At 60.9% G+C, this 14,293-nt stretch overlaps 2 protein-coding genes across 8 annotated transcripts in view; one reads left to right on the top strand and one right to left on the bottom strand.

The window, feature by feature from the left end:
• TNXB (tenascin XB) overlaps positions 1-8,863 on the top strand; it is a 60,495-nt gene extending 51,632 nt beyond the window's left edge. Inside the window, exons 26-42 of one of the 3 annotated variants that reach the window (XM_033864035.2) lie at positions 155-475; positions 1,095-1,382; positions 1,746-2,024; positions 3,322-3,609; positions 4,616-4,939; positions 5,258-5,593; positions 5,878-6,000; positions 6,117-6,260; positions 6,454-6,573; positions 6,678-6,821; positions 6,912-7,042; positions 7,167-7,299; positions 7,394-7,545; positions 7,636-7,732; positions 7,824-7,985; positions 8,073-8,236; positions 8,584-8,863. In XM_033864035.2, coding sequence (XP_033719926.1) covers positions 155-475; positions 1,095-1,382; positions 1,746-2,024; positions 3,322-3,609; positions 4,616-4,939; positions 5,258-5,593; positions 5,878-6,000; positions 6,117-6,260; positions 6,454-6,573; positions 6,678-6,821; positions 6,912-7,042; positions 7,167-7,299; positions 7,394-7,545; positions 7,636-7,732; positions 7,824-7,985; positions 8,073-8,236; positions 8,584-8,685 — 3,308 coding nt within the window. In that variant the 3' untranslated portion in view covers positions 8,686-8,863. Of the gene's footprint in view, positions 1-154; positions 476-1,094; positions 1,383-1,745; positions 2,025-3,321; positions 3,610-4,615; positions 4,940-5,257; positions 5,594-5,877; positions 6,001-6,116; positions 6,261-6,453; positions 6,574-6,677; positions 6,822-6,911; positions 7,043-7,166; positions 7,300-7,393; positions 7,546-7,635; positions 7,733-7,823; positions 7,986-8,072; positions 8,237-8,583 lie in introns of those variants that run through there. The other 2 variants (XM_073810575.1, XM_033864038.2) reach the window with 2 other exon arrangements.
• On the bottom strand, positions 8,649-14,149 carry CYP21A2 (cytochrome P450 family 21 subfamily A member 2). 5 transcript variants are annotated; one of them, XM_033864057.2, is made up of 10 exons: positions 11,286-14,149; positions 11,110-11,199; positions 10,839-10,993; positions 10,658-10,753; positions 10,449-10,550; positions 10,261-10,347; positions 9,885-10,085; positions 9,445-9,623; positions 9,260-9,363; positions 8,649-9,168 (listed from the first exon to the last, which is right to left on the bottom strand). In XM_033864057.2, exons 1-10 carry the CDS (start codon positions 11,491-11,493, stop codon positions 8,903-8,905), a joined length of 1,488 nt encoding a protein of 495 aa, XP_033719948.1. In that variant the 5' UTR covers positions 11,494-14,149; the 3' UTR covers positions 8,649-8,902. The 5 variants fall into 5 exon arrangements, with proteins under 5 accessions (XP_033719948.1, XP_073666684.1, XP_073666685.1 ...); XM_073810583.1 differs by lacking the exon at positions 9,260-9,363; XM_073810584.1 differs by lacking the exon at positions 10,658-10,753.
• Positions 14,150-14,293: the final 144 nt, after the last annotated feature.

The raw sequence follows: 14,293 nt of genomic DNA, 5'->3' as shown, positions 1-14,293 counted from the left end.
ATGTTTATGAGATGTCAGCTGAACAGGACCACCCAGCCCCAAGGACAGGCTTCTCTGAACTGACTTCAGGGCCCGGAGCTGGGGCCAAGCCTTGGGAGGAGACCCAAGGACATCTCCTGGGACCCTGCCTCACCCTCTCTGTGTCTCTCCTCAGCTGCAGAGGAAGACACCCCCAGCCCCACAGAACCCAGCACAGAGGCCTCGGAGGCCCCCGAGGAGCCCCTCCTGGGGGAGCTGACGGTGACAGGATCCTCCCCGGACTCGCTGAGCCTCTCCTGGACCGTCCCCCAGGGCCACTTCGACTCCTTCACCGTCCAGTACAAGGGCAGGGACGGGCCCCAGGTGGTGCGTGTCGGGGGCGAGGAGAGTGAGGTGACCGCTGGGGGCCTGGAGCCCGGGCGCAAGTACAAGATGCACCTGTACGGCCTGCACGGGGGCCGGCGTGTGGGCCCCGTGTCCACCGTGGGCGTGACCGGTGAGTGAGGGAGCAGGCCCTGACTCCCAGGTTTCCCTCTGTTGCTCTCTTGTTTCCCCCTTTGGATCTCAGCACTCCTCACAGATGGGCCTCTGGGTCCCTTTCTTTTCTCACGTGGTGCTGACGATCCCGCCTCATCCTTGAATTGAGTGACGGCTGATGGACGTGTGTTCAGGGTCAGCTGGGCAAGTAGCCTGTGCCTCATACGTTTCAGCTTTCTTCCTGTCTTCTTGATCTGGCAGCTCAAGCTCGCTCAGTTGTTCACGTGTGGCTTCCTCAGTCTCCCTAACCAAGCATTTTAGTGGCTCGGAGCGTGGCTACAGAATCAGGCTCTCTAGGTTTGAATCCTGCTCTAAGACACTGTGTGATTTTCAAATGTTTCTTAACCTCTCTGTGCCGCAGATGCCTGTCAAATGAGGGTGATAAGGATAAAAGCATCTACTTCATCTGTTGTGTGAGGATTAAGTGTACTGTTTGTGAACTGCTTACAGCAATGCCTGGGACGTGTTAAGCCGTTAGAAGAGTTTGCTACAAATGTTCCTTTCATAGCCAGGGAACAGCCCTCCCTCTCTGGCCCAGGGTCCTGCCATTGACCACAGCCGCCTCTGCTCTGTTCCAGCCTCCCTGAACACAGAGCCCTCCGTGGCACCCCGCCTGGGGGAGCTGGCTGTGGCAGCCGTGACCTCAGACACAGTGCACCTGTCCTGGACAGTGGACCAGGGCCCCTTCGACTCCTTCCTGGTCCGATACAAGGATGTGCAGGGGCAGCCCCAGGCAGTGCCCGTGGGTGGCCACCTCCGAGAGGTCTCGGTTTCGGGTCTGGCCCCGGGCCACAAGTACAAGTTCCTACTCTTCGGACTCCAGGATGAGAAACAACACGGTCCCGTCTCTGCAGACGCAAAGACCCGTGAGTGAGGGCTGGAGGCCGCCTTTAACCTGGAGCCCCCTGCCCATCCTCCACTCCCCTGTGGAATTTCACGTTTCTGTGCTCCACACTCCAAACCCATTTATTTACTGGGTCCAGTGAAATCCAGGTCCTGAGTACCCCCGTTACCCCCTCATTCCCATCCTACTCCTCCTACATCCCAAGGGACACGTGCTTTCTTGCCTGCCTCCTCTTTTATCCCTACTCCTCTGCCTTCCCTCTTCCTGACATGTGACCTGGTCACCCCCTCCCAGCACCCAGAACCAGCTCCCAGAGCCCTAGCGCCCCGAGGAGGCTCTGTCGACTTCATTTCTGTCACGTTCCATGCACCTCTCTCTTTTCCAGTCCCAGACACTAAACCTTCTCTCCGCCTGGGGGAGCTGACAGTGACGGACGTGACCCCAGACTCCATGGGCCTCTCCTGGACGGTCCCCGAGGGCGAATTTGACTCCTTCGTGCTTCAGTACAAGGACAGGGACGGGCAGCCCCACGTGGTGCCTGTGGCCTCAGACCAGCGCGAGATCACCATCCCCGGCCTGGAGCCCAATAGCAAATACAAGTTTCTGCTCTATGGGCTGGGAGGCAGGAAACGACTGGGCCCCATCTCTGCTGAAGGCAGCACGGGTGAGCCCTGGCCCTGCCTCCACCCACTCCCCGCGCACCCCCCCCCCGCCTTTTTCCAGAGCTTCCTTTCATCTGAGCCCCCAGAGTTGGCCCCGGGGCCTGCCCGCAAAGTTTATTCTCCTCCCTTCAGCCTTGGCATGACAATCCTAACACGAAAGGCAAATATTTATTGAGTCCCTGCTGAATGCCAGGCACTGTTCCAAGCATTTATTTCCTTCATTCACTGATTAACAGTATAATAAGAAGAACTCAGACTTTGGAGCCAAGCAGGCCTGTGTTCAAATTCTGACTGCCAGCTGTGTGGCCTTCAACAGGCCACTTCTTTTCCTTGAACCTCAGTTTCCACACCTGCATGACGGTTATGACTAAACTCTGCTGGGGTTCAATAAATGTTCACATCTTCCTCCCTTCATTCCAGCCCTATGGCAAGAAGTGGAAAATATGGGAGGGTTTGGCTGCAAAAAGACTATGGAAAAATCTGGTGTCTTGTGCCCAGTACTCAGCCCCCGAGGAAGGGATGGAGGTGGGTCACTGACCCTTACCCCACCTCCAGGACCATAAGTCACCCTGGCCAGACAAGGATGGGGCGCACAGCCAGCTGGGGCCTGGGGCTCTCAGGCTCCGTAATTCTCTTCCCCAGACCTTCATTCTGGAGACTGGATACAGGCTTCTCCAACCCCCATCAGTCAGTACCCACACCCACCTAGACAAGTCTCTTTTGTGCTCTGCTCTGCCCTTTGTCCGCTCAGCTCTGCCCCTGGCTTCTCCCCCTGCCCGACCCAGCCGCCCTGGTCTAGTGCTGTGAGTGCAGAGCTGGGGAAGCAGGTGGAAAGGCGGGCCCAGGCTGATGGTGAGTGAGGGTGAGTTTATGCCTGGGCAATGGGAGCCCGTGAGCTTGGCTGGCTGTCCCGCCCAGCTCTGACTATTTGGGGGCATCTCCCTGACAACCCAGACACCCTCTGGGAGCCTTTCTCAGCTCTGGCCACACTCCTGCTCTGGGGGACTGGGGGTCAGAGGGAAACTGAGGCCCTTCCTGCAATCCCAGCCGCAGCTCTCTCATGAGGTGCTCTTTTATGCATTTTCTGCACGCTGATCTCAGAGTGGGGGAGTGGGGGCAGGAAGGAGTCTGGGCAGCGGCCTCCAGAGGAGGAAACTGGGCTCCTTCGTACAAGGCAGGGCTGCAGCAGCCTGCCTGTCTCCCCAGGTGGCTGACCCTCCCTCCCCCCAGAAGCTGCCGGGGCTGAGGTAAAGGCAGCTCTTAACTAGGTTTTCTCCCTCGCCCCCACTCTCCCTACAGCTCCCCTGAAGAAGGAGCGGCAGCGCCCACCCCGCCTGGGGGAGCTGACAGTGACAGATGAGACCTCGGATTCTCTGCGCCTCTTGTGGACAGTGGCCCAGGGCCCCTTTGACTCCTTTTTGGTCCAGTACAGGGACACAGATGGGCAGCCCTCGGCGGTACCTGTGGCCGCAGACCAGAGGGAGGTCACCATAGAGGGCCTGGAGCCTGGCAGGAAATACAAGTTTCTGCTCTATGGGCTCCTCAGAGGACAGCACCTGGGCCCCGTCTCTGTCCTGGGAATGACAGGTGAGCAGGAGGCTGTCCTGCTTGGTCCTAGCCAGCCGGCCTGAGTGGGTGTCCTCACACCTCTGTGCTGAAGGCCTGGCACGAGTGGGCGAGGTAGAGGGGTAAGGGGGCCCTGCACAGGGCTCAGGGGAGGAAGAGCCTCGGAACCAGCGTGATCGAGGGGTCAGTCCGAAGCAGGAGCCAGGACAGGTGGCAAGGCAAAGCCCTGGCAGTGGTCCCTAATCTGCGACCCCCACCCAGCCCCAGTGCTGCCAGCTGCTCCCCGTTACTCTACTGGGGCGGCTCTTACTTCCTGGCACGCTGGCCTTGCCCAGATGAGGGCAAACCCCCTCCCGTGGATGAGTCAGGAGCATTTTCTCAAATGGAAAATTACTGGAAAACAAAGCAGGCCAGGGTCATAGAAACCAACAGGAGTGGCTGCACTGATGGAGTTCCCCTTCCAGATTTCCTAACACCCACCTCAAATCAGCCTGGTGGTGGCGGGGCCGACCTGGCTGGCAGGAGGCGCCCTTCGAGTTCACCAGCCAGTTCCATCCTCAGCTCTTCTCGGCAGGGAGGACCACGTGCCCTGAGCTCAGGGAGGGACTGAGTTAGTCCTGCCTCAAGCCATGGCACCAGGCGCCCTGGCAGGTTGGGGAGGGAACAGGGCCCGTGCAGACATCTAGAGTGGGGCGCGCTCAGACATCAGGGTGAAGACGGAGAAAGCAAGCACCGGATTCAAACAGCAAAGGAGCCCCACAGAGAGGTCATGGGGCCACTGGGCTGGCACTCAAGAGAGGCCGAGGGGCGGCAGGAGTCAGTGCCCAAGCAGGGTTGTGGCAGATTCAAGAGAAGGAAGATGCTAGGAGAGCCTCAGTCCTGTCTTCTCTCCACGCTGCCGTGGCCGGGACCGTGAGGTCCCCTGCCTCGGCCAGCCCCGATCACCTCTCTGGAGGGTGAGATGGAGTGGGAGGGCCCCGCCCCCCCCCAGCCCCGCTCAGCTTCTCTCTGGGCTTCTCCCACACAGCCCCAGAAGAGGACATGCCAGCACCCTCGCACCTGGCCACGGAGGCCCCCGAGCCCTCTGAAGGGCCCCGCCTAGGGGCACTGGCAGTGAAGGACGTGTCCCCAGACTCCCTGCACCTCTCATGGAGCGTGGCCCAGGGCCCCTTTGACTCCTTCGTGGTCCAGTATCAGAGCACAGGTGGGGAGCCCCAGGCCTTGCTCGTGGGTGGCGACCAGAACAAGGTCCTCGTGTCAGGCCTGGAGCCCAGCACCTCCTACAAGTTCTTCCTCTACGGCTTGCGTGAAGGGAAGCGCCTGGGGCCCGTCTCAGCCGAGGGCACCACAGGTACCGTCAGGGTAGGGCCTGGCCTTGCCTGCTTCTGGTCTGGGACTGAAGAGGCGAAAGGGGGCACCCAGAAGCGGTGACCATGGGGAAGGAACACCGCGAGGGCGCCACGGAGGGAGGAAGGGGCGCATGCACAGCCTTCGGCTCTACACGTACATGTCGTCACTATGTCCGACCCGTGGATGCCAGCCCCTCATTAGCTCCATTTTGCAGATGAGGAAATGAGCGCCAGGGTGGGGTGGTGGAAGGGATCTAGCAGCAGGTCGCCTAGCTGGTGTGCTTCAGTCTCCAAAGCCTTCTTTCCCACCCACTCTGCAGGGCCAGCTCCTGCTGGGCAGACCCCCGGAGAGCCAGGGCCCCGCCTGTCCCACCTGTCGGTGACTGATGTCACCACCAATTCGCTGCGGCTCAGCTGGGAGGCCCCACCCGAGGCCTTTGACTCCTTCCTGCTCCGCTTTGGGGTCCCGTCACTGAGCACCCTGGAGCTGCATCCACGTCCCCCGCTGCAGCGGGAGCTGACGGTGCCAGGGACACGGCGCTCGGCCATGCTCTGGGACCTGAGTCCAGGGACCCTGTACACCCTTACGCTGTATGGGCTGCGCGGGCCTCACAAGGCCGACGGCATCCAGGGCACAGCCCGGACCCTCAGCCCAGGTAAGGCCCCATGCTGGGCACATATACATGCTGCCCCGAAGTAGGGGGTCTCTGTACTCCCTAGGGTGGCACCTAGTGCCTCAGCCAGAGGGGAAGTTGGTGAGTGGTGACGAGCTTGGAGTCTGCGGAGCGGCTTCCATCTCTAGGCCTAGAGGAAAGGCGGGGTGGTGAGCACATGCGGAGGCCGTGGGGCCCAGGGAGAAGAAGGAGGCTGGGAAGCCCGGGGCAGGAGCCTCCCTGCCCTCTGCCCTCACCATGATTCCTTGGCACATCTGTCCCGTCAGCTCTGGAGCGCCCCCGTGACCTCCAGTTCAGCGAGATCGGGGAGACGTCAGCCAAGGTCAGCTGGATGCCCCCGCCGTCCAGAGTGGACAGCTTCAAAGTCTCCTACCAGCTGGCAGATGGAGGTGACACCCTCTTGCCCGTGTGTCACTTGCCCCATTCCTCCTGCGCCCTGCGCTCTGCCCACCCTGCAGCTCCTCCTTGCTTCCCTGGCCGCCTCCCCAGCCCGGTGTGTTTTCAGGGGAGCCACAGAGTGTCCAGGTGGATGGCCGAGCCCGGACCCAGAAACTCGAGGGGCTCGTCCCAGGCGCTCGCTACGGCGTGACCGTGGTCTCCGTCCGTGGCTTTGAGGAGAGTGAGCCTCTCACAGGCTTCCTTACCACAGGTGAGACAGTCCGGGCCCCGGGCAGGAAGTAGCGGGAGAAAATGCGGGCACGGGTGGGAGTTGAGAGTGAACGGGGAAAGGGAAAGGGGATGTTGGAGGCGCCAATGGCAGACGAGAGGTCCAGCAGAGTTTGGGAAGGCGAGGAGTGGGGAGAGCAGCAGGGAACAGCTCTGGGCCCCCTCCCTCCTCCCAGTTCCTGACGGCCCCACCCAGCTGCGTGCACTGAACTTGACGGAAGGATCCGCCCTGCTGCTCTGGCAGCCCCCCCAGGCCCCGGTGGATACCTATGACATCAAGGTCACAGCCCCAGGAGGTGAGCAGGGCTGAGGCCTCTGGAGGGGACTGGTCAGGGTGGGAGAGCAGAGGGCAGGCTGGGCTCCGGCAGGGCAGCCGCTGATGCCGCACCCGCCCTCCCAGCCCCCTCGCTACAGGACTCAGCCCCTGGCAACGCCGTGGACTACCCCCTGCAAGGCCTTGTGCTCCACACCAACTACACGGCGACCCTGCATGGCCTTCGGGGCCCCAACCTCACCTCCCCAGCCAGCATCACCTTCACCACAGGTACGGTCTGTGAGGTGCTTTGGGGGGCAGGGAAGGAGTGAGAGCGCCAGGATGGGCCTCATCTCCATCTTCTCTTCCTCCCCCTCCCAGGGTTGGAGGCCCCCCAGGACTTGGAGGCCAAGGAGGTGACCCCCCGCACAGCCCTGCTCACTTGGACCACACCCCAAGTCCCCCCAACTGGCTACCTGCTCAGCTTCAACACCCCTGGTGGACAGACCCAGGTGCCCTCACCCCTGCCACTCTGGCCAGCTCCCCCCCTGGGCTCCAGTCCGGGAAGTGCTGCCTCTGCCTCCCGGGTGGGGCCCACCTCTCTCTCCCCTGACCTGCCCCTTGTCTGTTCCACAGGAGATCCTGCTCCCAGGAGGGGTCACCTCTCATCAGCTTCACGGCCTCTTTCCCTCCACCCTCTATAGCGCGTGGCTCCGGGCCATGTGGGACCGCAGCTTCACTCCCCCCGTGTCCACTTCCTTCACCACTGGTACTCAGGCGTTGGGACCCGAGGTTGGGGCTGAGTGTGTAGTGGGCGTCTAGAATCTGGAAGAAGGACTGGACCCTCACTCTCCTCTCCCCAGGTGGACTTCGGATCCCCTTCCCCCGGGACTGTGGGGAGGAGATGCAGAACGGGGTCAGCACCTCAAGGACCACCACCATCTTCCTCAACGGCAACCGCGAGCGGCCCCTGAACGTCTTTTGTGACATGGAGACCGATGGGGGTGGCTGGCTGGTGGGTGGCAGTCAGAAGCCCAGGGGTCTGCACAGGGCAGGGTGGCTGTGCCCGGGGCCATAGGCTGATGGTGCCCCCACCTGCTTCCAGGTGTTCCAGCGCCGCATGGATGGAAAAACTGACTTCTGGAGAGACTGGGAGGACTATGCCCGTGGCTTTGGGAACATCTCCGAGGAGTTCTGGCTGGGTTAGTGCCTCATAGGGATTGCGGGACCAGGGAAGGGATGGGGGCCCTGTGGACACAAGGACCCCGATGAGCACACATTCCCCACCCCCAGGCAACGACGCCCTGCACAGCCTGACCAAAGCCGGCGACTACTCCTTGCGTGTGGACCTGCGGGATGGGGACGAGGCCGTGTTTGCCCAGTACGACTCCTTCCAAGTAGACTCGGCCGATGAGTACTACCGCCTCCACCTGGAAGGCTACCACGGCACTGCAGGTGAGGGGTGGGCCTGGGGGTGGGGGGCAGGGACGGGGTGGGAATGGGGAGGAGAGGCCCTCACTGCGCCTTCCACGCCCTGCCCAGGGGACTCCATGAGCTACCACAGCGGCAGTGTCTTCTCTGCCCGTGACCGAGACCCCAACAACTTGCTCATCTCCTGTGCCGTCTCTTACCGAGGGGCCTGGTGGTATAAGAACTGCCACTATGCCAACCTCAACGGGCTCTACGGGAGCACAGTGGACCACCAGGTGAGAGGTCCAGGAGGCAGCACGGAGCGGGGGCTCAGCCCACCTGGGTGTTTGTGACGCACAGTGTGACAAGACAAGTTACTGAGCCGCTCAGCGCCCCAGGGCCCTTGTCTGTGAAATGGAACAGTAATGCCAGTCTCTGCAAGTTTTCTCGAGGAGGTGATTTATTGGATGTAAAGGGACAGCTCAGGATTCAGCCTCAGTCCTTTGTAATTGAGGGTTTAGGAAGGATAAAGGGAGGGAGGATCCTTGATGGATTTGTGGGAACCATCTCGCCAGAGGGGAGCAGAGGTGGGAGCAGATGGGATGTCAGGCTTTGACTCTCTCTCTCGACAACCCCTTCCCAGGGAGTGAGCTGGTACTACTGGAAGGGCTTTGACTTCTCCGTGCCCTTCACGGAAATGAAGCTGAGACCAAGAAGCTACCGGCCCCCGGGCAGGGGAGGCTGAGCTGCTGCTCACCCCTCCAGCGCCCTACTATGACTGCCGAGCACTGAGGGGTTGCGCTCAGAGAAGAGCCGAGGGCCACCTTCACCATCCAAACACCGGAGGAAGCCTTCTCCACCCGCGATCTCACAGCACCATGTTTACAGGGGGGAGGGAAGGGGTTTGTACGGGAGCAATAAAAGGAGAAACCGAGGCCAGTGAGTCCGGGCTCCGTCACTGGTCATTGGCGCTCGCGCACGCCCCGGCCTCCGCCGCCCCGGGGCTGCAGCCGCACCTGGAAAGGCTGAATCTTGAGGTTGACGCCGCAGTAGGGATGGGGCTGCAGCGAGGGCAGGGCGCCCGCGGGCGACAGCAGCGTGAAGGCCTGCAGCAGTTGCCCCAGCACCACGAAGAGCTCGAGGCGCGCCAGCGGCTCGCCCAGGCACACGCGCGCCCCGCAGCCAAAGGCCAGCGCGCTGGGGTTCGCGCCCGCGTCCAGGAAGCGGTCTGCGGGCGGAAGGACGGACCTGCAGTTCAGCGGCCGCCTGCACTCGGCCTCCGCCGCCCCCGCGCCGCGGGCACCCGCCCCGCCACGCACCGGGCCGGAACTCGTGCGGCCGCTCCCACACGGTCTCGTCCAGGTGGGCACCTTGGAGGTTGGGGATGACAACCATGCCCTCGGGGATGTCGTAGCCAAAGATGCTGAGGGGTAGGGTTAAGTTAGAGGCCCGCCAGGACCCCGCTGGGGCCTTTGCCACTCGGCCCTCCCCCCTCGGGAGTCACCTGCTAGCCCGCGTGGCGCGGTGCGGCAAGGCCAGGGGCACGACGGGCCGCAGGCGCAGCACCTCAGCGATGGTGGCGTTGAGCAAGGGCAGCCGAGCGCGGTCCTTGTATGGGACTCGGGAGCCCGAGGCTCCGGGGCCCAGCTCGCGATCCAACTCCTCCTGCAGTCGCCGCTGAATCTGGGAAAGTGGGGCAAGCCCGAGGTCCGGGGCCCAAGCCCTGCCGCTGGCCGACACACGGCTGCCCAGCCTCCCACCACTCCCTGGAGCAGCTCACCGGAGACTCTGTGCCAAGTAGGAGAACCCCCTCCCAGCCCGCCCCAGACTCACTCCCCCCCAACCCCCCTCCCAACACAGCCCGCGGCGGGTTCAGCGAGCTGGGTTCCCGCTGCCCTGGCCAAGCTGCCAGGAAGGAGCCTTTCGCCTGCCTCCAGGGCGTACCTCAGGGTGGTGAAGCAGGAACGCCACAGCCCAGGAAAGGGTGTTTGCTGTGGTCTCAGTGCCACCGATGAAAAGGTCCACCACGGACATATGCACGTGCCCTTCAAGGAGCTGCCCGGGGCCCTCTTCCACTCTTTGCTTCCCCATCCCCTGGAGCATGTAGTCCGTCATGTCCCTCCACTGGCCCGCCACCATGCTCTCCTGGAGAGGGGAGGAGGAGCCAGCCTGAGTGCCTGGCTTCGGGGGGCGGGGGGCAGTGTTCAGCAGGGGGCAGCAGGTCCAGGACTGGTGGGGCGCCAAAGAAGCTGCCTAGCTCTGGGGCAGTAGCATCACTGCTGTGAGCTGAGGAGGAGCCCGGTGCACGCACGGTTCCCACCTTGTGCTGCCTCAGCTGCTTCTCTACAATGTGGTCCCTGTTCTCCATGGCCTGCTTCAGCCTCCGGAGCCCGGGGTTGGGGAAGAACTGGGGCAGACAGCAAGAGAGCTTAGCCGCTGGGAAGGGAGCCTCTGCCCACCTCCGCCCTGTCTCCCAGGACCAGGTGTGTCGGGGCTTCACCTCCTCACCCTGAGAAAGGGAACCATGTCCAAAATTTGGATGGACCAGTGATCCCAGGTTTTCATCAAGTCCTGGACACAGTCGTGAAAGGCATGTACTAAGGTGTCCTCCTGCCAGAAAAGGAGGGAATCCTTTCGGTTCAGGACCAGGAGAGGGTACGGGAGGGGCTGGGCGGGGGGTGGGGCCCAAGCCTATGTGAGGGCAAGAGAACCTTGACCTTGTGTCCAAAGGTGAGGTAACAGATGATGCTGCAGGTGAGGAGAGAGAATTCCTTCTGGATGGTCACGGGGGCACCTGCCCGGGCTTTCATGCGCTGAGGAGAAGCAGCATGAACTAAATAGGGAGGCTGCCGGGAGGGGTGAAGCTGACCTGGGCCAACTGTGGGAGTCGAGCCTCACCTCACAGAACTCCTGGGTCAGCTGCTCCACCCGGGGCTCCATGGAGCTGCGGACGCCCAGCAGCAGGGCTGAGCGCGTGAGTTTCTTGTGGGCCTTCCAGAGCAGGGAGTAGTCCCCCAGTGAGATGTCCTGGCAGTGCTGAGATACCAGCTGGTCTGTGAGTAGGGGTTGGGGGCAGGGAGTCGAACTGACCAAGGAAGCCACGGGCCTGACCTTCCCTGCCTCCCATAGCCCCTGCTTCTTCCATCAAGAAATGCCCCCCACCCCTTACAGGATGGTATCTGGGGTCTGCCGGCAAAGTCCACCCACTTCCTGATCAGGGCCTCCTCAATGGTCCTCTTGGAGTTCAGCACCACCACATCTGGGGGAGAGGAAAAGCAGGGTGTCAGCAGGGAGAGGGCCCCACCTCCACACCGCTGTGGGGTGAGGGAGGGAGCAGATGCTCACCTTGCAGCCCGAGGCGGAGCCTGTAGATGGGCCCGAGTTTCTGAGTCAGGCCAAGCAGATAGACGGGGAGGTTGGGCTGCAGCAGGTGCAGGAAGCCGGGGACAAGAGGTGGGAGGTGGAGGCTCCTGAGCTTCCACTGGCCCCACAGCAGGCGAGTGCCGACTAGCAAGGGCAGCAGCAGCAGCAGCAGCAGCCCTACGAGTACCATGGCTGGAGATGCGGGCAGGGGCCCAAGCCTGGCCACTTGGAGCTCTTGAGACCTCCAGCCATCTGGCTACTTGGGCTGTTCTGAGGCCTCCCTTGACTCCTTCCCTCAGGTCCTTGCCCACTGTCCCGCCCACAAAATAGTATATTCCTGGAATGGCACCAACCCTCTTGGCCTTCGAAAATCCACATATCAAAGAGCAGGCCTTTTCCCATTCATCTATCAAGAAGAAAGGAAGGGAAACACAGCCCTGACCTTCTTCAGCAGCCAGAATCAGCTTTCCGCCTCCACATCAACCAGGCAAGAAAGAAAACACGTCCACTCTTGGGCCTGAGCCTCTCCGGATCGCCACCGCGCCCTCCAACCCTGCCACCTCGGACCAGCTTCTGCCACGGACTTTGTCTCAGAGAGAAAAATGAAAACCCCCGCCTAATACGCCCTCCCAGATTGCCTGAAGAACAAAAGGAGATGAAAGTGATCTGTGTGTTTTTCTTTTCACTTACAGATAGGGGAACCAGATGTCCTGGTTTGCCTGCGTTATCCCAGTTTATACCTGTAGTCCCAGTGTAATCACTAACAGCGCCTCATTTCACTCTCAAAAGTTGAAGATGAACAAGTAAATGGTCCCTTAATTTGGAGCTCTTACCGTGTACCTAATGCTCTTTGGTTGCAAGTAAAAGACCCACTTGAGCTGGCTTGAGCCAAAATTAAGAATTGTTATACAAATACAGGGGTATCTCACGGAACCCAAGAGCAGGAAAGTAGAAGGGACCTCGCTGGCCTTGGAAGGCCAGGGATAGGGAACAAAGAAGCCCTAGAGACGGGGCTGCTCCCTCACTCTTTGCTCCTCCCACTCTGCCGTCAAGCTGCTTGTGCTTCCAGGTGCAGGCAGAACAGGACTGCCTTCCGGGTTAGAGTCCACAGATTACAGGTTTAGCACCAGGGCAAGTGGGGTTTCCCAGCATGAATGAACATGCCCCCCATAGATTCCAAAGTCCGCAGGAAGGAACTTGATAGCCACAGCTGGGATCAGGGGTCCAGCCCTATTCTGGGAGCCGTTGCCACAAGGGGTGGGGTCCTAGTGGACCAAGTAGGGCTATCAGGGGCCACTTTTATGGGTGAGGAGGCAGTTGAGGGGCTTAGGAGAGGTCATGCTAAAGAGGGGAGGTGGGGCTCCATGAGAGGTTGGGGCACCTAGGGGATGGGGTGAGGGCTGGCAGATGACCTGCGGTCCACGCATCCCCCAATTCCCCTCCCTGGCTCTGTGAACCGACCTCAGAGCTTTAACCAGAGCGAGGCTGTGCTACCAGAGAGCCTGAGTCGAGATTCCAGCTGTGCTACCCACTAGCTTGAAGAGTTAACTTCTGGGGGTCCCGATGGAGAGGCTCGGGCTCAGCCTGGATCCACGCCCAGGACTGGGAAGGAGAAAACATGGGCCTTCTGGGATTGGGCAGCAACAGCTGGCAACCTCCTCATAGCTGACAACTATAGCTGACTCTTTGGCTCTCATAGGTGGGTTTATGCCACCACCATGCTGACCAGCTTTTGGGAGAGATCTGATGGGCAATGACCAGGCCACGTAGACAACAGCCCTCGGAAGCCTCGGAAATACTGGGGAAGGTCAGAACTTCTCGAAGTTGCATGGAATAGGAGGGGATCCATTCAAAAGGAGGGTGACCTGGAATGCTGGCATGCCGGTGAGTGTCCCTTCATAAACTGACACCATTTACCTTGCCAGCTCCATCTTTTCCACACCACCTCCAAATCCAAATTCCAGACATGATGAATGACACGCCGTGCCCCCGAATGTGCTCTGTCCTGCCCCCAGCCTCTGGGTCTTTTATATGCTTTCTTCTACCTCAAATACCCTCATCTACCCCTACTCTCTTTGCTTGACTCCTCAGCCTTCAGAATCCCACTTAGATGTCACCTCCTCCAGGAAGCCTCCCCTGCCCACTTCTCACATTCCCCCAGACTGGGTCAGATGCCCAAACTGTGTGCCCCATAGGATCATGTAGCTCCCCGACATCACACCTTTCACAGAGGATGGGAGCCTGGCACAGGGCATGGCACGGAGTGAGAGTTCCACAGATTTCTGTTGAATGATTGAATGGCAGGCTGCTGAGCTGTCTCAGTTTTCATCAAAACTGATCTCAGCAAATTTCTCTAGATGAATTTCTAGGTCAGCCCTGCAGACCCAAGGGGTGCTGCCAAAGGGGGAGAGCTAGGCAGGCGGGTGGGGAGGGTTGACCCCAGTGGAACAGCAGTTGGCCTTTTGATGAAGACATCATCACATGTGAGGATTGCACAATTCTGGGAAAGTTACCTAATACCGCTGATAAAGGGATCAAGTGTCAAACGGCTTTCAACAGACCAGGTCTCAGCTACAAGCAAGACCCCAGAACTGCCAACTGCGTGAGGACAGACTGGGAGACGTGTAGCTGAATAGCTGCTCTCGAAGCAGAAGAGCTGAGGTGCTGGCTGAGCGCCAGCCCCGCCTGAGGCCACAGTGATGGGTTGTATGGGTGCGGGGAGCGCCCTGCAGGCACCGTGAAAGGGAGGCTCTGGTGTGGACACTGGATCCTCGGAGTGCAGGGTGATCTGCCTGGGGTGGTCACTATGAGGGACTGAGCTCCCAGGGGGTCATCTGGCGGGGGGGGGGGGGGGATTCAGGCAGAGCTGGACACTGCAAGGGTCACCCAGGCTCTGAGAGCCTAAGATTATGCAAACCCTGGCCTGGGCGCCCCAGACCCTGGAAGGGGCCGCGGGGATGCCGGTCTCAGTGCTGGAGCTACACACTCAC

This window comes from Tursiops truncatus, chromosome 10, assembly GCF_011762595.2.
Source record: "Tursiops truncatus isolate mTurTru1 chromosome 10, mTurTru1.mat.Y, whole genome shotgun sequence".
NCBI lineage: Eukaryota > Metazoa > Chordata > Mammalia > Artiodactyla > Delphinidae > Tursiops > Tursiops truncatus.
The sequence above is the reverse complement of the archived record's forward strand: the minus strand, read 5'-3'. Positions and strand labels throughout refer to the sequence as shown.

Coding starts and splice junctions, on each gene's coding strand:
- CYP21A2 (XM_033864057.2), bottom strand. CDS start 11,493: ATGGTACTCGTAGGGCTGCTGCTGCTGCTGCTGCTGCCCTTGCTAGTC. Junction 9,624..9,884: donor TCCTGCTTCACCACCCTGAG/GTACGCCCTGGA, acceptor CCACTTTCCCAG/ATTCAGCGGCGACTGCAGGA. Junction 9,169..9,259: donor GCCGCACGAGTTCCGGCCCG/GTGCGTGGCGGG, acceptor TTCCGCCCGCAG/ACCGCTTCCTGGACGCGGGC.